The sequence below is a fragment of the Natator depressus genome, chromosome 13 (genome assembly GCF_965152275.1).
Source record: "Natator depressus isolate rNatDep1 chromosome 13, rNatDep2.hap1, whole genome shotgun sequence".
In the NCBI taxonomy this organism is placed as follows: Eukaryota; Metazoa; Chordata; order Testudines; family Cheloniidae; genus Natator; species Natator depressus.
Window position 1 is genome coordinate 38,125,178 of NC_134246.1, and position 22,173 is coordinate 38,147,350.

The 22,173-nt window shown below is 53.2% G+C and overlaps 1 gene segment (V, D, J or C); it reads right to left on the reverse strand.

Annotated features, from left to right (window-relative positions):
- Positions 1–6,140: 6,140 nt before the first annotated feature.
- On the reverse strand, positions 6,141–22,022 carry LOC141997130 (Ig gamma-1 chain C region, membrane-bound form-like). The segment is given in 7 exon segments: positions 6,141–6,224; positions 11,610–11,743; positions 15,114–15,446; positions 15,775–16,098; positions 19,174–19,485; positions 19,824–20,123; positions 21,995–22,022. Coding segments are annotated over 7 exon segments (1,515 nt in total).
- Between the last annotated feature and the right edge of the window lie 151 nt (positions 22,023–22,173).

Here is a 22,173-nt window from a genome sequence, read left to right on the forward strand (position 1 = left end):
CTTAGGAGATGCGTCCTCACTTGACCACATAAGGTTAGAGGCAGAGCGCCCAGGAATCTGGTGTTATGTCTTCAGGGAGATAGGCGGGAGGGTGAGACTGAGTTAGGAGCCTTCATTCCTCCCAGCTCTGTCCCTGGATGTATAAACATGGGGGTGGTGTGCAGGGGAAGTGATTTCACCTCTGTGTACGGGGTTAGGGAGACCAGTACTGGAATACAGCATTCATTTCTGGAGTCAACACGGAGTGACAGTCAGAAAAGGTAACAATGGTAGGAACCATTAGGAAAGGACAGATATTAAAACAGTAAATCTCATAATGCCACTGTATAAATCCATGGTATGCCCACAGCTTGAATACTGCTTGCAATTGTGGTCGCCCCATCTCAAGGAAGATGTATTAGAAATGGAGAAGGTACAGAGAAAGGGGACAATATTGATCATGGGGATGGAACAGCTTCCGTCTGAGGAGAGATTAGACAGGCTGGGACTTTTCATCTTAGACAAGAAATGACTAAGGGGGATATGATAGAGGTCTATAAAATCATGGCGGGTGTGGAGAAAGTAAATCAGGAAGTGTTATTTTCCCCTTCACATAATACAAGAACCTGGGGTCACCCAATGAAATTAAATGGCAGCTGGTTTCAAACAAACACAAGGAAGAACTTCTTCACACAACAGAGTCAACATGTGGAAGTAGTTGTCAGGGGATGTTGTGATGGCCCAAAACATAAGTGGGTGTAAAAAAGAATTAGATAAGTTCCTGGAGGATAAGTCTGTTAAAGGGCACCCATGAGCACAGAACGGTGTGGCCTAGTGCCCATGGTGAATATATCAGCCCTGAAGTGTGGGACTTTGTTTTCTTGGGGCTAGAGTCAATCTAGCAGCCCTTGAGTGTAGGGGAGTGTGGCCTAGCGGCCAGAGTGAATAGAGAGGACCTCAAATGCAGGGCAGTGTGGTAATGGCCACACCCAGGGGCCGTCACCGGAAGCGATGATGGCAAGGGCAGTGGGACACGGGCTCAGGTAAGCGCTCATCTAGTCCAGTCCTCTGCACTCATGGCAGGACTAAGTATTATCCAGACCACCCATGACAGGTGTTTGTTTCACCTGCTCTTAAAAATCTCCAATGATGGAGATTCCAAAACCCCCCTAGTCAATTTATGCCAGTGCTTAACCACCCTGACAGGAAGTTTTTTCTAGTGTCCAACCGACACCTCTCTTGCTGCAATTTAAGCCCATTGCTCATTGTCCTACCCTATGAGGTTAAGGAGAGCAATTTTTCTCCCTCCTCCTTGTAACAACCTTTTATGTTCTTGAAAGCTGTTATCATGTCCCCTCTCAACCTTCTCTTTTCCAGCCTAAACAAACCCAATTTTTAATCCTCCCTGAAAGCTCATGTTTTCTAGACTTCTAATCATTTTCGTTGCTCTTCTCTGACTTTCTCCAGTTTGTCCACATCTTTCCTGAAATGTGGCACCCAGAACCGGACACAATACTCCAGTTGAGGCCTAATCAGCACGGAGTAGAGCGGAAGATTGTTCCTTCCCAAGTGGAGTACTTTGCATTTGTCCTTATTGAATTTCATCTTTTTTACTTCAGACCATTTCTCCACTTTGTCCAGATCATTTTGAATTTTAATCCCAACCTCCAAAGCACTTGCAACCCCTCCCAGCTTGGTATCGTTAACAAACTTTATACGTATGTTCTCTATGCCATTATCTAAATCATTGATGAAGATATTGAACAGAACTGGTCCCAGAACTGATCCCTGCGGGACCCCACTCATTATTCCCTTCCAGCATGAGTGTGAACCACTGATAACTACTCTCTGGGAACGGTTTTCCAACCAGTTATACACCCACCTCATAGTAGTTCCATCTAGTCTGCATTTACCGAGTTTGTTTATGAGAAGGTCACACAAGACTGTATCAAAAGCCTTCCTAAAGTCAAGATATACCATGTCTATCGCTTCCGCCCTATCCACAAGGCTTGTTCCCCTGTCAAAAAAAGCTATCTGGTTGGTTTGACACGATTTGTTGTTGACAAATCCACGCTGTTACTTATCACCTTATTTTCTTCTACATGTTTGCAAATTGATTGCTTAATTATTTGCTCCATTATCTTTCCGGGTACAGAAGTTAAGCTGATTGGTCTGTAATTCCCCAGGTTGTCCTTATTTCCATTTTTATAGATGGGCACTAGATTTGCCCTTTTCCAGTCTTCTGCAATCTCCTCCAACTTCCATGACTTTTGAAAGACAATCGCTAATGGCTCCGATATCTCCTCAGTCAGTTCCTCAAGTATTCTGGGGTGTGTTTCATCAGGCTCTGGTGACTTGAAGACATCTAACATGACTAAGTAATTTTTAACTTGTTCTTTCCCTATTTTAGCCTCTGATCCTACCTCATTTTCACTGGCATTCACTACGTTAGACGTCCAATCACCACCAACCTTGTTAGTGAAAACGGAAACACAGTCGTCATTAAGCACCTCTGCCATTTCCGCATTGTCTGTTATTGCTTTCCTCCCCTCATTGCAACTTGCTGACCTTAGACGGGTGGGAGATACCACTCCCTCCACCTCCCCGGGTCACTTCCTACCGGGCTTCCTGAAGCTGCAGTCCATATCACGTTGGGGTCTGCGAGCTCCTCGGAGCAGGTAATTCCCTGGGTCTGCGACTGCAGCTGGTCAGCTGAAGGCAACAGGTCCCAAGTCTGTGTCTTGAGATGTCCACCTTACACAGGCAAGGGCTGTAATGGCTCCTGGGTTGGAGCCTCGACCAAGTGTCCTTCCTCCTTGGTGGTCAGTGCAGAGTGAGCTGGCCTGCTCTCCTTCTTACCAGCACAGCATTTGGACCTTGCTCAGCATGGTGTGAGGTCAAGGACTTCCTCCACCCCACGGGTGTGATTAACCCTTTCCTGGCTGGTGCGGGTATGCACACCCTGCCACCGGCACAAAATCTGGAAGGGCAGGATTGGAATGAACTGGCATTGGCTGGGAAGATGCCGCTGTTGGATGGGGGTGCATGGCCCCATTGAGCTATGCATTGGCAGGTCTCAGCCCAGCTCTGTTGCTGGCCTGGGGAGGGGAATCGCATGCTCGGGGTGGCTGGGGTGTGTAAAGGAGCCAAAGGGCGTGAAATTTAATGGAAGTTGGGGCTGAAATCCCTGAGGCTGCTGTGAGAATTGCAGCCTGTGACGGGGGGTCTCCACCTGCAGCCTGCCCGGTCTCCCCTGGCAGGGACCCTCTGTCTCTGGCCCTGGACGGGGATCTCCTGCCAAGAGCACAGATCGGAGCTCCCCGCTGTGCCCGCTCACTCCCTGGGTTAACGAAGAGGCCTCTCTAACCGGCACGTGTGTCTCATCCCCAGCTCCTCACTGCCTCATGGAGGACCAAGGCGTCTCTGCTGAAGGAGGAGAGGAGGAATCTGACGGTCTCTGGACACCTGTTGCCTTCATTGCTCTCTTCCTGCTCAGCCTGTTGTACAGCGCCGGCGTCACGCTGCTTAAGGTAAGAGCAGCAGCGACCTTCATGGTCCCGCGTCACTGCTGAGAGCAACAACCCGTGCTCAGGAATCGATCCCACGCCATCAGCATGCAGCCAGCCGCCATCACCACCCATAGTCAGCGATTGTCAGAGGCCAGAGCCAAGGGCGAGAGCCAAGTCAGGAGTTGGAGCCCAGGGTTAGGCGCATGGCTGGACCCAGACGGGAAGAGGGGAGGAGCCGGGCTGGAACAAGCAGTCACAGCTGCTATGGCAGCCCTGGGGAAATTCTTTGGGCAGCTGCTTAACTTCTGCTGGGCTCATGAACTGGGCTGCTGACTCTGCCAAGCAATCAGGGCGGAGCCAATCAGGCAGCCGGCTCCAGGCCAGGTGCGCACGTCAGGTTGCCTGGGACTGGCTCTGCTGCCAGCCCTGATTCCTGACAGTGACCAACGATCAGTGAGAGAGAATCAGGAACGATTACTTATTAATAATCCACCACCCGTCATCACTAATTAACGAGCTGCCATCCAGGTTAATGCGGCAGTGATCAATACATGAGAGTGAACAGTCTATTATCAATTCCAATCGTTTATCACTGAGAAATCAATAATCACGGATTGGCTGTCCCTGGTCAGTACCTAGTGATCTGTACTTAATGTTGAATAGCCATTAATCTGCAATTAATTATCAATAATCAACACTGACAGATCAGTAATTAATGTTAAAGAATCGAGGATCAAGCATCAATAAGCTGCTAATAATTATCAATTGATAAGAATCACTTGTCAATAATCAGGAATTAATGATCAATGACCAAAACTGAATGATCCCTAATTAAGACGCAAGAGGAAATGTTCCAAGAGCAAGGCTCCATGAGCGTCAATCAATAAGCACTCAGCCATGATCGCTAAGGATCAGTCGTCGGGCCCAGAAGCACAAAGGGCCAGAGGTGCCCATGAAGCCGGTTCTGTGCCGGGCCGCGGTGCAATGGGGCTGGTACCAGAAGCGGGGAGAATCGGCGGAGGCAGCTGCGGCTCCCCAGGGACTTGGTGTGCGGCACCCGCTGGGCAGTGGCCGTTCCCTGAGGCGGTTTGACAAGGCTGGTGTCTCTGTCTGGAAGATGAGCTCCAGCTCAAGCCAGACATCCTGGCAGGACGGAGGCGTGGCTGGGCGAGGCTAGATGGTCCCAAGGGTCCCTTCTGGCCTTGCTCTCCCAGCCGAGGATGCTGCCCGTGAGCGGCACCGGCTGAACCCCTCTGCTCTCTGTGTCCCACAGGTGCGGTGAGTGCCCGGCGCCGGGCTCCTTGGAGGGGACAGCACTGCTTCGTCCTCTTCATTCCCTCCCTCCATCTTCAGCCCTCCCAGGCTCTGGCCCCGTCTCCGGGCTCCGGCCCCCTCTCCGGACACCGGGAGGGACCATGTTCCACGGCAGCGCAGAGGGCGCGACAACGGCCGCTGAAGGGTCTGAGCTCCGCAGAACCCAGAGCAGGGAGGGCAGAGTCCTTCCCCGGACGTCCCCGTGGGGCAGCCCACGCTGGAGCTTGAGCTCAGCCCCGTGCCCCTCAGTCCTCCACCCTCATCCCACGGCAGGGACCGGATTTCCTTGTGTGTCTGTGTGTGCAGGTCTGTAATGTCCTGAGGTCTGGTCAACGTGGACTGTGGCGAGGGAGAAGAGTCTCATTTGCTCCATCGTTTAACTTGCAACTTACACGGGAATTGTGTGTTTGATCCAAAATAAAAGGAGTTAAGAATTGGTAGCTGCATTTCAGGGTGGTTTGGGGGGATTTAACCAAGGAGAACGGTACCCACTGTATGTCCCAGTCCCCCGGTGTCTGTCTACGCATCCGTCCATTCTCAGACACGCACATATCTCTCCTTTCTTTCTTTCTTTCTTTCTTTCTTGGCTGATCAGTGGTATTCCCTGCCCCAGAGATCTCCCCTTTCTGCCCCTCAGTCCCTGCTCTCTGGGTTCGTAGCTAGGCCCTCATCTCCCATTGGGGCCAGTGCAGCGGGCATCCTTCCTTTTATTCTCCATGCTGGGAGGCGCCCCCTACAGCCACGACATGACCCTCTGGAGGGTGTCAGGGGTCCCTGAAAGTCGGGGATGGGGGTTATGAATGAGATGGAGCCTGATCTGTATATTTATTTATTTATTGTCACTCAGTGCACACAACAAAAGTCACACCCACACACCACCCATAAAAATCCCAACGAAGAGCTAAATATGCAACATACAGCACGACAGACACAACTCTGGCTATGGTCCTGCCCCAGGGCGGGGGGCTGGCTGGCGCAGGGGGTGGGGAAGGGGATGTGGGGCCTTTCTGCTCTAGGGGGTGCTGGCTCTGACCCAGTCCCAGAGCAGGGGGCTGTTGGGCTCGGGAGCGTGGGAAGTGGGACTCGGGTTGTTTCCTCGCTAGGGGCGCTGGTTCCCTGCATGGTATGAGTTGTCTGGTCTCAGCCCAGATCCCAGCGGGGCAGCGTCCCCAGTGGCTGAGGGCGGATTAGGCCATGTGGGGTGAGCTCCTCGCTCCCCCCAGGGGGTCTCCCAGGGGCACAGCGCTAGCGGGGGGCAGCTGTGGGACTCAGGGTGGTGTCACCAATAGAGCCGGGAGTCCCGGCCCCTTGTCTCCGGGCGGACGGGGGCAGCGGCCCCTACACCACGCGCTGGATCACGTTCTTGTACTCGGGGCCACTCGCCTGCTTCATCTGCACCATGGCGGAGAACAGCCACTTCACCTGCAGGGGGGCAGAGAGAGCAGGGGTGAGAGGGGTCAGGGCTGGGGGAGCTGCTCGGTCCATCTGTCTGTCTGTGTCATCCCTTCCTGCTTTTATGTCTGTGTCTCATTCACTCAGTCTCTGTCTTATTCACCTATTCTTCTTTCTCTTTCCTTCTTCCCTTTTTTCTTTCCCTTCCATGCTGCCCTCTGTGACGTTATTGACGTGAACTGTGACCGCATGGATCATTGTTGCAACCACTGTTCTATATTTGCAGGAAATGTTGTACGAAGGTTGTTGTATGATGTGTCTATGACAAGGTTATGATTTGCTGATTGTGATGATCCTGTGTGTGTGTATCATTTTTGTAGTTGAAGTTATGGATATTGGCTATGGACTTGTATCTCAATGTGTTTTGATTCTAAGTAGCCTCAGTCAAGCATTTGCTCAGCTTCTTGGGAAAGGACTATTCTCAGTAAGTGGCCAATCAAGAAACACTTAACTGACAATGAATTTGGGAGATGCCAATCCACGTCTGAGCTTTCCTGGGAACGTTCAAACTAACATGTAAACAATGGCATCGGCCTGCAAACTGAGCCATGCATGGACATGTGACTTGCCCATGTGACTCCAGACTCCATCTTGCTGCTGTGATTTTCCACAGTAAGAAGAAAGGGGTGTCCTTCAACGGGCAGAGAATATAAAAGGCCTGGAAAACCCCTCCATTTTGTCTTCGATCCTGCTTCAGACCTCTGGAGGAACCCTGCTAGAAACTGAAGCTCTGAACAAAGGGCTGAATGACCCATCCCAGCTGTGGATGGACTCCAGAGACTGGATTTGAACCTGCATCACTGCTACAAGCCTGCACCAAGAACTCTGCCATTACTCTCTGTGTCATAAATATAAAGGGAAGGGTTCCAACCCCTCTGTGTGCAGTAACATAAAATCCCTCCTGGCCAGAGGTACAGAATCGCTTACCTGTAAGGGATTAATCAGTGCAATTAACCTAGTTGACACCTGAGCAGAAGGACCAATGGGGAAAGAGGATACTTTCAGATTGTTTGTGCTCTCTTTGTTGTTCCCTCTCAGAACAAAGAGAGAGATGGAGCAGGTAACCCAGCTCCTAAAAAGATCCTGAAATAATATGTCTAAAATTACAGAAATTGTAAGTAATAGCAAGGAAATGCGTTGGATTATTTTTTGTTTTAGCTTGTAAATTTTCCCTATGCTAAGCGGTAGTTTTATTCCTGTTTTGTGTCTGAGAAGCAGAGTCAGAGGGGAATCCTCTGTGTTTTAAATCTTTTTATTTACCCTGTAAAGTTCTCTTCCATCCCAATTTTGCAGGTGTGATTCTTTTACTTTTTTTTTAAATAAAATTCTTCTTTTAAGAACCGGATTGATTTTCAGTCCCCTAAAAACCAGGGATTTGGTCTGTGCTCACTTTGTTAACCTATTGGTTGGTATATTATTCTCAAGCCCCCCCTGGAAAGGGGGTGAATGGGGCTTGGGTGGATATTTTGGGAGGGGGGGTTAGGGCTCCAAGTGGCCCCTCCCTGAATGTTTGTTTAAATCACTTGGTGGTGGCAGCGATACAGTCCAAGGACAAGGAAAGGAATTTGTGCCTTTTGGAAGTTTTTAACCTAAGCTGGTGGAATATAATCTTCGAGGGTCTTTCATGCGCGTCCCCACAGCTGTACCCCAGAGTCCAGAGTGGGGAGGGAAACCTGAGACTCTGTCTGGCTGGTTTGGTGCTTTAGAAGTGGAGAAAGCCCAGCCTCGGGCTGTGACGGCCCTGCTCTGAGCAATTTGTCCTGAATTGAGACTCTCAGAAGTGTCCCGCCAGAGGCAGCGTCCTTACGGTCGTGTAGTCGGGCTGGGATCCACAGAACTAGATCTGTTACGCTTTGGCTCAGAACCCCACACTATCCAAAGCTGAATTTTGGTGTTGAGAGTTTGGCTGGCTAAAGAGCAGTTGCAATGGGTGAGCAACGAGCGTATGAGGGCTGTGAGAGAAAAGCCCTGGAAGATTTGTGTTCAGAAAAGGGGAAAAGCTTTAAAAAGAAAGCTACAAATGGAGGACTGGGAGATCTGTTCATGGGCAGCGATCAGGAGGCAGGAGCACAGCCCTTACCTGAGGCTACAGAAGCTGCAGAAGCAATTGGAATGCAAAAGGCAGGAAATAAACTGCAACTTGAGCATGAAGAGAAACGAGCAGACAGTCGATGGCTGGAAAAGCAGCAGAACGGCTGAAGTAGAGAAAGAAGCTGCTGAGGGAGAGAGAAAAGCCAAGGAAAGGAATGCTGAGCGAGAAAGGGAAGCTGATGAAAGAAAGAAGGAGGCGGATGAGAGCAAGGAAAGGGCTCGTAGGGGGCACAGGGAGCTGCTGGCTGCCGAGCAGAAGGTTCACCAACTTCAGCTCCGAGGAATGGAAGAGCAAAGAAAGTCCTCGCTCCCTGGTGCGCCGCTTCCCCTCCATAACGAGAGGAACTGGGAAAGGATGTGTCCCATTTACAAAGATCCTGACGGCCTAGAGGAATTTCTGTCTGCTTTCGAAAGGTCGATGCACTCTGCACGGGATCCCAGATGAGCAGCGAATGTCTGTCCTGCTGACCAGACTGATGGGAAAAGCCAGGGCACAAGGAGAGCAGGAAGGGGCTTTGATTGTGTTACCTACTGACAGTTTGACAACTTGTAGCAAGAAGGAAATAATTCCTAAACTTGTTTGTGTTGAGCCTGAGAACTTCCATGTTGCCAGTGACTGTGAGGAAAGTTGCAGAGGGAAAGAGAGTACCTCTAACCTTTTATCTAGCGAGTCTATGAGTTTGCCTGAAAGGGATTGTGTAGAAATCCACCTGACGAGCCAAAGGTAATGCGGAATGTACGTGAGACCCAGAAAGAGTCCCTTGTTGCTCAGGAAAGTGTTCCTCTAGAGCCAGCCCTAGGTGAAGAGGCCGGGTAAGGGCAGAATTTCTGTGAGGGGTGAATTGTTGCTTAGAGAAGCTCCTCGGGAAAGGAATCCTCAGGGTAATCTGTGCAAGCAGTTTGCTGTAGCTGAAGGGTGTGGAAGCGATTGAATCAAGAAAGTTTCAGGTCCTAACAGCCAGAAATTTTCTGTTGTGAATGGATCCACTGACTTTCCCTTTGAAAGATCCCATGTGGATAGCTTTGAGAAGGTCTCAGATGGAGGGAAAGCTGTTAAGGAAGTCGAGCAGCCCTATAACACCAAGTGGCTGTGCTTGACCAGTTTGCTGGGGAGACGTTGAGAGAGGAATGTCTCTGCGCTGATTCTGTAAGGGAGCCGTCTGTGCTTCAGGGTCTGAGGACAGATTTGGCTACTAATGTTTTAGAGCTGAACAATTTTATGGCCAATCAGCCAGTGAATTCTGTTAAGCAAGAGAAATCAGGGTTTGATCCTTCAGGACAAGGAGGAAAAAGAGAACTTGATTTTGCAAAGGGTAACCCTGAAAGGCCCAAACCCCAGTGGTATTGAGCCAAAGGTGGGGCATGACAAAAATGATGGTAGATGGGCACTTGCAATGAATTTGTTGTTCTTGCTACTGGTAATTTTTGTAACGAATGTGTTGCTAGTACCAAGAACTGTAAAAATGTCCAATGTGCCTAATCTTTTGGAAGAGCCCTTGAACCTGTTAAAAGAAATACATGAGAACACACTTTATGTGAAAAGGCCTTGTGATGGCGACGGTTCACCGTTAATGCCTGGAAACGGTATTCGAACTTTTCACAGGGGAAAAGACATTCCAGACCGAATGTGCTGTACGAAAAGGAAACCGAGGCACACTACCCTATTGCTTTCACGGCTAAATGCCACGATTCATATCCTATGGACACCATTAATATCTACATTCACTGGATATTAATTGGGTTCCAAACATTTGCCAGAGTTTGGATAAATAAAGTAGCTGTTTTCTTTAGCTCTTGGCAAAATCCCGTCAGACATACTGGAGCCGTGCTGCAAGAGCAGAGCCAACCCACTATTGTTCAAACCACGTTCTCCCTTGAGTTTGTAAAGAGATTCAGTCAGGTCATTGAACATGCCTTTGAGAAACCGTTTCTGTTACACGCTGGTACAGCTTCTCACCCAATATTAGCTGTAGTAAGACAGAACCAGGGACTGGGGAGCTCTTGGGATGCAGTCAGTGATGTTTGTGTCATTCCTTCCTGCATCAATTGTGCGTTGGGGATGTGACATTGTTGCCATAAACTATCACCGTATAGATCATTGTTGCAACCACTGTTCTATATTTGCAGCAAATATTATACAAAGGTTGTGGAGCGAGAGTCTATGACGAGGTTATGATTTGCTGGTTGTGATGATCCTGTCTGTGTGTGTGTATGACTTTTGTAGTTGAAGTTATGGATATTGGCTGTGGACTTGTATCTCAATGCGTTTTGATTCTAAGTAGCCTCAGTGAAGCATTTGCTCAGCTTCTTGAGAAAGGACAGTTCTCAGTAAGTGCCCAATCAAGAAACACTTACTTGACAGTGAACTTTGGGAGATGCCAAACCACATCTGAGCTTTCCTGGGAACCTTCAAACTAACATGTAAACAATGGCGTCGGCCTGCAAACTGAGCCAGGCATGGACATGTGACTTGCCCATGTGACTCCAGGCTCCATCTTGCTGCTGTGATTTTCCACAGTAAGAACAAAAGGCTGCTCTTCCACCGGCAGAGACTATAAAAGGCCCTGAAAACCCCCCATTTTGTCTTCATAGCTCTGGAGGAACCTTGCCACAAACTGAAGCGCTGAACCAAGGACTGAAGGACCTGTCCCAGCTGGGGATGTTCTCCAGAGACTGGATTTGAACCTGCCCTTTCTTCCATCACCGCTACAAGCCTGATCCGAAAACTTTGCCATGACTGTATGTCCCTGATTCCATGTAACCAATTCCAGCTCTCCTCTCTATCTTTTTCTTTTATGAATAAACCTTTAGATTTTAGATTCTAAAGGATCGGCAACAGCGGGATTTGTGGGTAAGATCTGATTTGTATATTGACCTGGGTCTGGGGCTTGGTCCTTTGGGATTGTGAGAACTTTTTCTCTTTTACTGGGTATTGGTTTTCATAACCATTCGTCCCCATAACGAGGGGCACTAGTGGTGATACTGGGAAACTGGAGTGTCTAAGGGAATTGCTTGTGTGACTTGTGGTTAGCCAGTGAGGTAAAACCAAAGTCCTCTGTGTCTGGCTGGTTTGGTGTGCCTTAGAAGTGGAGAAATCCCAGCCTTGGGCTGTAACTGCCCTTCTCTAAGCAATTTGGCCTTAATTGATACTCTCAGAAGCGTTCCACCAAAGGCAGCATCGTTACAAGAGGCAGCATCGTTACACTCGCTACTGTGCTAGACTCATTCATTCTTTCGTTCCTATATTCGTTCTCTCTCTCTCACCTTGAACAGGGTCATGGTGGCACTGTAGCACACGCTCAAGAGGAAGAGGGTGATGAAGACCGAGATGGTGGACCAGAGGCCGTCTATCTCCTTGTCTCCATCCTCACTGCAAAACTCACCTGACACGATCACCTCTGTTGGGGGAGAGAAAGAGACATCAACTCCAACTCAGCCACTGTGACAGAGAGAGCTCGGACTGTGAGTCCAACACCAACCTGCCTATCCCCTTCTCTCTCCATCCTTCCATCCCTCCACTCATCTATCTCTGGATACATCCATCCATCCCTGACCACAAACCATCCATCATTCCATCCCTAGACACATGCCTCCTTCCGTTCATCCATCTCTAGATGTATCCATCCATCTGCCCATCCCCATTCACTCCTCCATCCATCCATGACCACAAACCACCCATCGATCCATCCACCCATGACCACAAACCGCCCATCGATCCATCAGTCCATCCTTAGATACCTCCATCCATCCAACCATTCCTAGATACACCCCTCCAGCCATCCACCTTTAGGTACATCCATCCATCCATGACCAAAACTCATCATCCCTAGACACACCCCTCTATCCATCCATCCATCCATCCATGATAGCAACCCCCCCATCCACCCAGCAGTCCATCCCTAAGACACACCCCTCCATCCATCCACCCACCCCTGCCCGCTGTGATGAAATGAAGGATGCAGAGCCTCCCAGGTCTCATCTCACTCGTCCCATGTGGCCGTGGCCCTACACCCTGGCACTGAAGCTTGGCCACGTGTTGAATTTCTCTGTGCCTCAGTTTCTCTGCCTGTGAAAGGTGGCTCAGGATCCCTCTGAGGTGGGCGAGGTGCCGGGATGCTGCCATGGTGCAGGAGCTCCCTACAGACCAGGATGGATGGATTTCACACGTGTGCCTCTATGACCCTGATCCCAATGTAACTAAACACCCAGAAGCCACATCAGATGGAACGCAGCAACCTCTGGGCCTGTTTATACAGGGCTCTCTTGCCAACCTGGAGTTGCCTCGGCTGTGGGGATTTTGAACACTGTCGTTTTTAAGAACAGAGCCACAAGAATTTTAAGGATGGGATCTAATGTTTCTCTCTGATACATAATAGATGCTGCTCCTTGAAGCACGGTCCCCCCTACTGAGCCCTCTGCCCTAGAGATGTCTGGAGAACAGGTGCATGGATCTGTGTGGGTGCATGTTTGTCTCTCTCTGTGTTGTGTGTGTCTCTGTGTGTAGAAACACGACAGCCCAGGTGGGAGGGTCCCTGGGTCATTCCATGTGACTGGTGTGTCCATCTGTCCTGGACTGAGCTCTCTCTCAGCCAACCCGCACACTCTCTTTCTCTGTGTGCCCCTGCACGGCCCCCAGGATAACAGCCCTAACACTGCCGCTGCAGGCTACCCACTCTTTAATGCCAGGTGCGAGCTCTGTGTGCTGCACTGGTGGGTTTGAGCCCTGCGCTCGCCCATCCAGCCTTGGGGCTGATACACACATGGGGGGGAAGGTGTGTGAGTGAGGGGCTGGGTAGGAGACGGTACTCATGTGGGGGGCCATAGGGGTATCTGCATCATCTGTCCCACCCCACTGCCTGGGCCCCCTATGTCACCAGAGCTAGCGAGACTTTAAGTGAGTCCCTGCTTAATGTCCTCTCCAGATAACAGCCCTACTACTGCTGCTACTTTGTGGGGACTGAGTCCCAGGAGCTGATCCCTGCTGTGAGGTGTTTGCCTTACGTTGTCCTATCTCCCCGTCCCCAGCTGCCACTGAGGGTAAGGGGTGGAGGGAAACCCCTTAGCCTCCTAGCCAGCAGAGGAGGTGGGTGTGGGGGTCATGGTATTTTAATTACCTTCCCACCACTGACTCTGTCTGGAAAATCCCCATGGGGCATCTGCTCCTCTCTGAAGTGGACGGGGGTGTAGGGTAAATTCTGATCCTGATACGGTGCCCCTCTGGGTATGCATGGGTTATAGCCTAGAGGGGATCTTGCCTCAGTGAGATGCCAGGGATGGCTTGGCCATCCACCGAGACACCTACTCACCCAGCCATCCCACACTCCATCCATCCTTATCTCTAACCATTTTCTATATCTTCCGCCCATCCATATAGATCTATACCCATCCATTCTCCTACCTCCACATCCATCCATCTCCATCATCATCCCTACCCATCCATCCATTCATCATCACCCATCCATCCACACAACCCCATCCACTTATCTATCATCCCTTTATATATTATCCATCTCCAACCATCCATCACCATATGTCTCTATTAACACACTCAGTCGTCCATCCATCCATTGCCACATTCACCCATCCGTTCATCCTCGTCTATCTGTCACTCACCATCTGTACCAGCCCATCCATCCATCAGTCCATCACCATCCATCTGCATCGGTACTGGTCCATTACCATATGCACCCACCTACCCATTCATTTATCCATCCATCCATCCCCACCTATCCCCATCTCTAGCCTTCCATCTATCGCAGTCCATCTACGGCCATCCATTTATCCATCCCTTCATCCTTCAGAAGGGGTACCCCTCCTACCTTCACCATAGATTTATCCATCTATCCCCATCCACTTATCCATTGGCACCCCACCCGTGAACCATCCACCCATCATTCCCGCAGTGCAGCGCAGTCTAGTGGGATTGGGTGAGACTCTGAGAACACCTGGGTTCTGTTTCGAGCTCAGTAACGGACGTAACCTTGGGCAGGTCGCTTCCCCTCTTGGTGTCTCTGTCTCTTCTCCCTCCTTCTCTATTTAGGTGTGAGCCCTTTGACACAGGGACTGTCTCCCACTGTGTCTGTGCCATACCCAGCCCAACAGGACCCTATCTGAGTTGGGGGTGGAAGTGCTACTTTAATCCAAATAATAATCTCTCTCTCTCCTTCTCTCTGTGATATCTGTTGGTCTATTAGTCCTTCCCTCTGAAGTATGTATGTATCCATCTAACCATCTCTCTGAACACCGGGCCTTCCAACTGACCTGGGTTTGGACGTGGGCTCTGTAGTATGTGTGTGTGTAACTGTCCATCTACCCCCCTCTCCATCACTGCTTCTGTGTTGTTTTTGTATCCATGTATCTACCCATCCTTCCTTCCTATGGCACCAACCCATCCTTCCTTCTATGGCATCAACCCATGTATCTACCAGTCCTTCCTTCCATGGCATCAACCCATCCTTCCTTCCATGGCCTTTACCCATGGATCTACCCATCCGTCCATGGTGTATATGTATCCACCCATTCAGGATCTGGGAATTGGCATCCCCAGACTTGTAGCATCTCGGCTTCTCCCAGCCTGCAACCTGGGACCTCGTCCACCTTGGGCGACCTGCAGATTTCACCCAGTGACACCACAACAAGGAGACCTGGGGGTGAGCTCAGACTCGTTCTGTTTATTCACTTGTTGTCATTGCGGGCACAGAGATTATTTACAGGAAGCTGTATGGGACAATACTAGCAGTGGGGCTGGGAGGAGACGTCTTCATTTACCAGAGACTTTGGTGATGCTGCGTTGGGTGAACTTCATCTGCAGGGCTTCGTGGATGACCATGCAGGTGTAGGTGTCCCCGCTGTTCCAGCTGGCCTTGCTGACTTTCAGCTTGCTGTAGAGGAAGAAGTTCGAGTGGCCGGCTCCGTCCTTGATGGGCTGGGTGGTGATGTATTCCATGCTCTCGTCGGGTTTGTGGTTCTTCATCCACTGCACCGAGATGTCCTCGGGGAAGAAGCCCCGCACCAGGCAGGTGAGGCTGATGGAGTCTTCGGAGCTGCTCAGCTCATCGTTGTGGGGGTGCAGGAGGTAGATGCCTGGGCCAGAGCGCCTGCCTTCGGTGCGTGGGGATGGAGGACACAGGGGAGCCATGCACATCACTCAGCTGGGGCCACGCGGGGAGAAGGAATGTGCGTGTGTGGGTGTGGGGGTAGGAACATCCCCTCTCTCCTCCAGGATGGAGGGGCTGGGGACTGGGAGCTGGTAGTTTTGGAGAGCAGGATGCGGGATAGGATGGTCTCCATCTCACGTGGGGATGCAAAGGGACCCAAGGCCGGGATCCCAGATTGTTGGGGGTTTGGGCTTCCCCTTAAGGAGCATCCCTCCCTGCTGGGGGTGGGGATAGGGGAGTCTCTCCCCTTAGGGACCCTGCTCTCCTCCTACCTGGCTTCTTGGAGATGGATTTGATGAGGGGCGAGGGCAGCTCTGAGTGCTCCACTTTGCAGGTGAAGGTCTCTCCGGCATCCCAGTCGCGGGTGAGGATGGGCATGGAGCTGGAGGCGGTGAAGGTGCCGTTGAACTGCTCACTGATGTCCAGGCGATCAGGGCTAATGGACTCTGGCTTCTCCCGGGACCAGACCACCCGGAGGCTGGAGTTGCTAGGCAGGTTGACCACCAGGCAGGTGAGCATGGGGCTCTGGGCCACATACAGGGCGGCGGGAGACGGGGGCACCAGGAAGACCTGGATGTTGCTGGGAGATGTTGCTTCTTCTGGGGACGGGAGAGCCCAGGTCAGCCACTAGCCCTGGGTTCCCCTGCCCAAGCCCATCCCAGTCTCCCCCGCAGTCCTCTACCCCCTCGAGCCCAGTCCGGCCTCCACCTCCCCAGAGGCGGATTTCCAGTAAAACACAGAGTGCCCTGGCACAGGGCCCCCCAATGACAGGGGGCCCCAGGGCCGGGCAGCTGCGAGGGCAGAAACTTGGCCCTGCCCAGTGGGAGATTTAGAGTTAGTGGGTCCCTGGGCTCAGTTTCATTTTTGGGGCCCCTCCTTGGGACCCAGCCAAGAAAAAGATCATTCTCTCTTCTCCTCTCCCCGCCCCCATTTCTCTCTCTTGTTTTCTTCATCCTCCTCCTGTAAGTAATAGGAAGTAAATGAAAATAAAGGGAGGTACCTTGACTGTTGTTGTCGTCGAACTTATTTTCCCACAGACCACTTGAAAATCGCTGGGGGTCTCGGCGGACACGTAATGATCTTTCCAAATATTGCGTGTACCGTTCGCTAACGATTGTAAAGCGCTTCGGATAAGAGCCCTTTGTAAAAAAATGTAAGAAAAGGTGGGGTGAGGGGTGTGGCCAGGAGTTAGGGTGTGGGAGGGGGCTCAGGCAGGGGGTGCAGGCTCTGGGAGGGGGCTCAGGGCTGGGGCAGGAGGTTGAGGTGTGGAGCGCTTAGCTGGGGCAGCTCTGTTTGGTGCTAGGGGTGCAGGTGGGGATGTGGGGGGGTGCAGGAATCAGGGAGGGCGGGGGGTTTGAGGGGTGTGAGGGGGCGCAGGAGTCAGGGCTGGGGGTGCAGGGTCTGGGAGGGAGTTAGGGTGCAGGAGTGGGCTGGGGCTTGGGGCAGGAGGTTGGGGTGTGGAGCACTTACCCGGGGGCAGCTCCCGTTTGGTGCGAGAGGTGGGAATGTAGGGCAGGGGGTGCGGGAGTTCCTGTTTCATGCTCAGTTCAGGGCTGGGGGTGTGGGGGAGTGCAGGAGTCAGGGCCTGGGGTGGGAGGGCTGGGTGTGTGTGTGGGGGAGTGCAGGAGTCAGGGAAGTCAGGGGGCTGGGAGTGTGTGGGGGAGTGAAGGGGTCAGGGCTGGGGGTGCAGGGTCTGGGAGGTACTTAGGGCATGGGAGGGGGCTCAGGGCTGGGGCGGGAGGTCGGGGCACAGAGCGCTTACCTGGGCCAGCTCCGTTTGGTGCGAGGGGTGCAGGTGGGGATGTGGGGGGGGCGGCAGGAGGTCTTGTTTGGTGATCGGGGCGATCCGGGGCGGTGCAGGTGTCACGTCAGGGGGTGGGGGAGCTGGGGGTGCCTGTGAGGGGGTGCAGGAGTCAGGGCAGGGGGCTGGGGTTGTGGGGGTGCTCCCAGCCCCCTGTCCCGAGCGGCTCACAAGAAGGGGTGGAGGGGGTGGCGTGTGTAGGGGGAGGGCCTGGGCCCTGCCTTTGCTCCACCTCTTCCCCCGGCGCGCTTTGGCCCCACTCCTCCCCCTCCCTTCAGGAGCGCAGCCCCACTCCTCCCCCTCCCTTCAGGAGCGCAGCCCCACTCCTCCCCCTCCCTTCAGGAGCGCAGGCCAACAGCTGTTCGGCGGCGGGGGAGGGGCAGGGAACAGGTGGGGGAGGGGGAGCTTGGCTGCCGGTGTGGGCGGAGCCTGCAGCAGGAGCCCCTGGAGCCAGCGGGACCAGACGCAGATTTACAGTAAAACACAGGGGTCCCCACACTCCCCCTACACATACCCCTGCCCCCCAGCCCCTTGCCATGAACTGCTCAGGGCAGGGGGCTGGGGTGACTTAGGGCAGGGGGCAGGGAGCACCCCTAAGACCCCTGCCCTGACTCCTGCACCCCCCCATCCTCATCGCCACCCTGAGCACCAGTCAGGAGCTCTTGCACCCCCTACAATCCCCCCTGCACCCCTTGCACCAAATGGAGCTGCCCCAAGTAAGCGCTCTGCCCCCCAACCTCCTGCCCCAGTCCTGAGACCCCTCCTGTATCCTAACTCCCTCCCAGACCCCGCCCCCTCAGTGCTGACTCCTGCTCCCCCCACGCCGAAAGCCCCCTGCTCCCCCTGACGCCTGCACCTCCTCACACCCCGCTTGCACCCCTCGCACCATACGGGAGCTGCCCCAGGGAAGTGCTCCACACCCCGATCCCTTGCCCCAGCTCTGAGCCCCTCCCTCCCCCTAACTCCTGGCCAGACCGTGCACCCCAAGCCCCAGCCTGCTCATGCACCCTAACTCCCTCCGAGACACTGCACCCCCAACCCTGAGGCCCCTCCCACACCCCAACTCCCTCCCAGACCCTGCACCCCCCACCCTGAGCCCCCTCCCACACCACAACTCCCTCCCAGACCCCAAACCCCCTGCCTGAGCCCCCTCCCGCACCCCAACTCCCTCCCAGACCCTGCACCCCCAACCCTGAGCCTCCTCCCACACTCCAACTCCCTCCCAGACCCCGAACCCCCTGCCTGAGCCCCCTCCTGCACCCCAACTCCCTCCCAGACCCTGCACCCCCAACCGTGAGCCCCCTCCCGCCCCCTAACTCTCTCCCAGACCCTGCACCCCCAACCCTGAGCCCCCTCCCGCACCCCAAATCCCTCCCAGACCCTGCACCCCCAACCCTGAACCCCCTCCCGCACCCTAACTCCCTCCCAGACCCCGCACCCCCTGCCTGAGCCCCTCCCGCACCCTAACTCCTGGCCACACCCCTCACCCCACCTTTTCTTACATTTTTTTACAAAGGGCTCTTATCCGAAGCGCTTTACAATCGTTAGCGAACGGTACACGCAATATTTGGAAAGATCATTACGTGTCCGCCGAGACCCCCAGCGATTTTCAAGTGGTCTGTGGGAAAATAAGTTCGACGACAACAACAGTCAAGGTACCTCCCTTTATTTTCATTTACTTGCTATTACTTACAGGAGGAGGAGGAAGAAAACAAGAATGAGAAACGGGGCCGGGGGGGAGAAGAGAAAATGATCTTTTTCTTGGCTGGGTCCCAAGGGGGGGCCCCAAAGATGACGGTGATCACAGGGCCCCACTCCCTCTACATCCGCCACTGCCCCGTCTCTTCCGAGGCAGCCTAGCGGGAGTGACCGTCACCTTCGCACTTGCGGGCATGGTCCTGGATTTTGATCCCAGTGTCCGGGTGCGGCACCTGGCAGATGTACGTCTTGCCCTTCCGCCACTCGTCCTGGGAGACACTGGCATTGCTGCGGGTGCTGAAGGTGCCATCGGCGTCCTTCTTGGCAGGGTCGGTGTGACCATCAAGTGGCTGAGACTGGCCTTCCACCAGCCATTCCACCTCGGAAGGCTCGCGGGAGAAGCCGGAGATGAGGCACACCAGCTGCACCTTGCCTGGCTCGGCGCTGCAGGAGTGGAGGACTTCCACCTTGGGTTTAATGATCTCTGGCAGAAGGGTGGCAGGGGTTACTTTTTGTACAGACCCCTGCTGAGCCCCCCCGCCTTGCTCCCCGCCGCACGGCGCCCCCGACGGAGCCCCCCACTCCCCGCCGCACGGCGCCCCCTTTAGAGCCCTCTGCCCCTTTCCCTGCACTGCAGCACCCATCACTTCTCTCGGCGTGGTGTCTCTCCCTCTCCGTCCATCCACCCACCACAGCGACTCCCTTGGCTCACAGCGCCGGCAGGCTCCCATCCTCTCTCCCTGCACCAGTCACCAGATCAGGGACCTGAGAGACCCCCAGCCCCTCCCCTTCCCCCCCCGGGCTGCCCCGCGCCGTCCCTACTTGGGATTTCCTTGGAGATGCTGGAGCTGGTGGGCTGGTGTTCTATGTTGCAGCTATAGGTGTTAGACTCCCAGCTGCTGGACGGGACGGTGACCTGGCTGCTGAGTGTGTAGAGGCCGCTGGAAGGTTGCAGCAGGGAGGGATAGGTCTTCATGCCCGAGGAGGTGACGTTTGGGCTCCACGTCACGGTGACCGGCTCGGGGAAGTATCCTTTGGCCAGGCAGCCGAAGGTGACCTGGGGGGTGGTGTCGTCGTCGGGGCAGGAGGTCAGGGGGAAGACAGACGGGGCCGTGGGGCTAACTGCAAAGGGAGAGAGAGCGAGGCCATGAGACGCAGCCCCTACCCGGCTCCCTGCAGCACGGGGGCCCTAGCGTGGCACTGGGCCCAGCACTCAATGCCGGGGGAGAGCGTCCCCTAACGGAGCCCCACTCTGCTCCACTCAGCACAGCAGACAGCTTGTGGTGAGACTGTTGCAAGGTCTTGTTAATGTCTGTGCGTAAGTGGGTGCCTGAGAGAGGCTGCCCCCCGTCTTCCTGGTTGTGTCACAGAGTGACCAGGATCAGGGCCCCCAAATCACTTAGTGCTAAACAGACCCTGTCTGTGGTCGGGGGCCCCATTACATGGGTGCTGCAGAGAGACACAATGACAGACAGTCCCTACCCCAGAGAACTTACAGGCCAAATAGGCAAGGTAAAGGAAGGGTCAGAGGGGAAACTGAGGCAGAGGGCGAGGAAGGGACCTGGTTAGAGCAGGTCAGTGGCACAGCCAGGTACAGAACCCAGGAATTAGGTGCTGAAGTGCTCAAGTGGCAGAGAAATTCTCCTTGGAGAAATCACAGCGTCTGCAGCTAGAAAACAACCCAAGTGTTTGACCAAGGAACTGAAATTGGGGGACACTTCTGGGCTCTCGGAAGAAGTGTGGTACCAGAAACGTTTGGGTCTTCCGGTCTCCAGCTGGAGACATGCAGATGTTAGACCAGCAATTTTAGCTTGGGTACGAATATTAAATGTGATGTTCTCACTAGGCTCCTGGGTTCATTGCTAACATCATCAGTCCCTAGTGGCCAATTAGCAATTCTGTCGCTCAAACACACATTATTAGAGTCCTGGGAACTCACTTGAGACACTGGTAGGAAAGACTGGGACTGTCCAAATCAACCCGGGACATTTGGGCCCTTTGGGTTAGAGTTCAGGTTATCATTATACATAGGGGAGGAGGATTAAGGGTTAGGGTTAGGTGCTGGGGTTAAGGGCTAGAGGTTGCTGTGGTAGAATTAAGGGTGATGGTTTAATGGTGGGTCAAATATATCTCCACTCTCAAGTTCAATTTTTGACATTTTGTGATTGGATTTCTAGCCAATTTTGAAGCCATTCAACCATCAGATTCCTACTGGTTCTGCTGCCATTTCCCAAAGGGAGTTAGTGAGACTCTTGGGTCCTATCCCAAGGGGCCAGTTTGCCACGATGACTCATAATTCTGATGCCGGGATGCTTGTTACCCAACTGGAGACATGGAAAGCCTAGTGCTCAGAGGGTGAAGGTGGGGAGGTTAGGGTTAGAGCTGGGGTTATGGTTAGGGGTATAATTGGTCGTTAGTACTTGTATCACAGTGTCTAGAAAACCTAGTCTAGGATCAGGGACCCATCGCGCCAGGAGCTTTACAGAGACATAAGGATGAGGACTTTACTGATCCCAGGACCATTGCAGCCTAAGCAATCTAAAGTCAGGGTTGGGGGGATCAGGTTGTGACGTTAGGGTTAGGGGTTGGGTTTGACAAAAGGGTCAGAGTTGGGGAGTAGGGGCTAGAGAGCCGGGGTTCAGCATGAGGATAGGACTATAGGGAGAGGGCGAGGATTAGGGTGTTGGGGTTAAGGAGTTGGTGCATCTGTCCACTGGGGTTAGGGTCCTGTTTAGGGAGTTAGGACAGAGTTGGGGGTCTAAGTAGTTGGGTTTAAGGTTTGGTTTAGGGTCAGAGTTCTGGGGTTAGAGTAAAAAACCTTCCCTCCCCCAAACTCAGTAGTCGACTGGTTATCACGCCCCCTCGCTCACGACCTCTCTAGCCAGATTCCCACTCAAGAAACACTCATATTCTAACCAATTTGGATGAAGATTTTGCTGGACACTTTCCTAAACTCTACAGGAGAAATCTCCCAAGAATTCCAGCGGTCTCACTTTCTAGAAGCCCAAACTTGAGGCGCATTGGGGAGCAGTTACTGGGGTCTGCATCTCCAGTGGGCTTTAGCCGGAGACGTCAGAGCTCGTCCCCCCTGGAAAGGAAGCCCAACGCGTCTCCAGCTGAGTGCGCCGCAAAAACGGAGCCAGCTCAACTCAAAGGCCAAATTAGGAGCCTG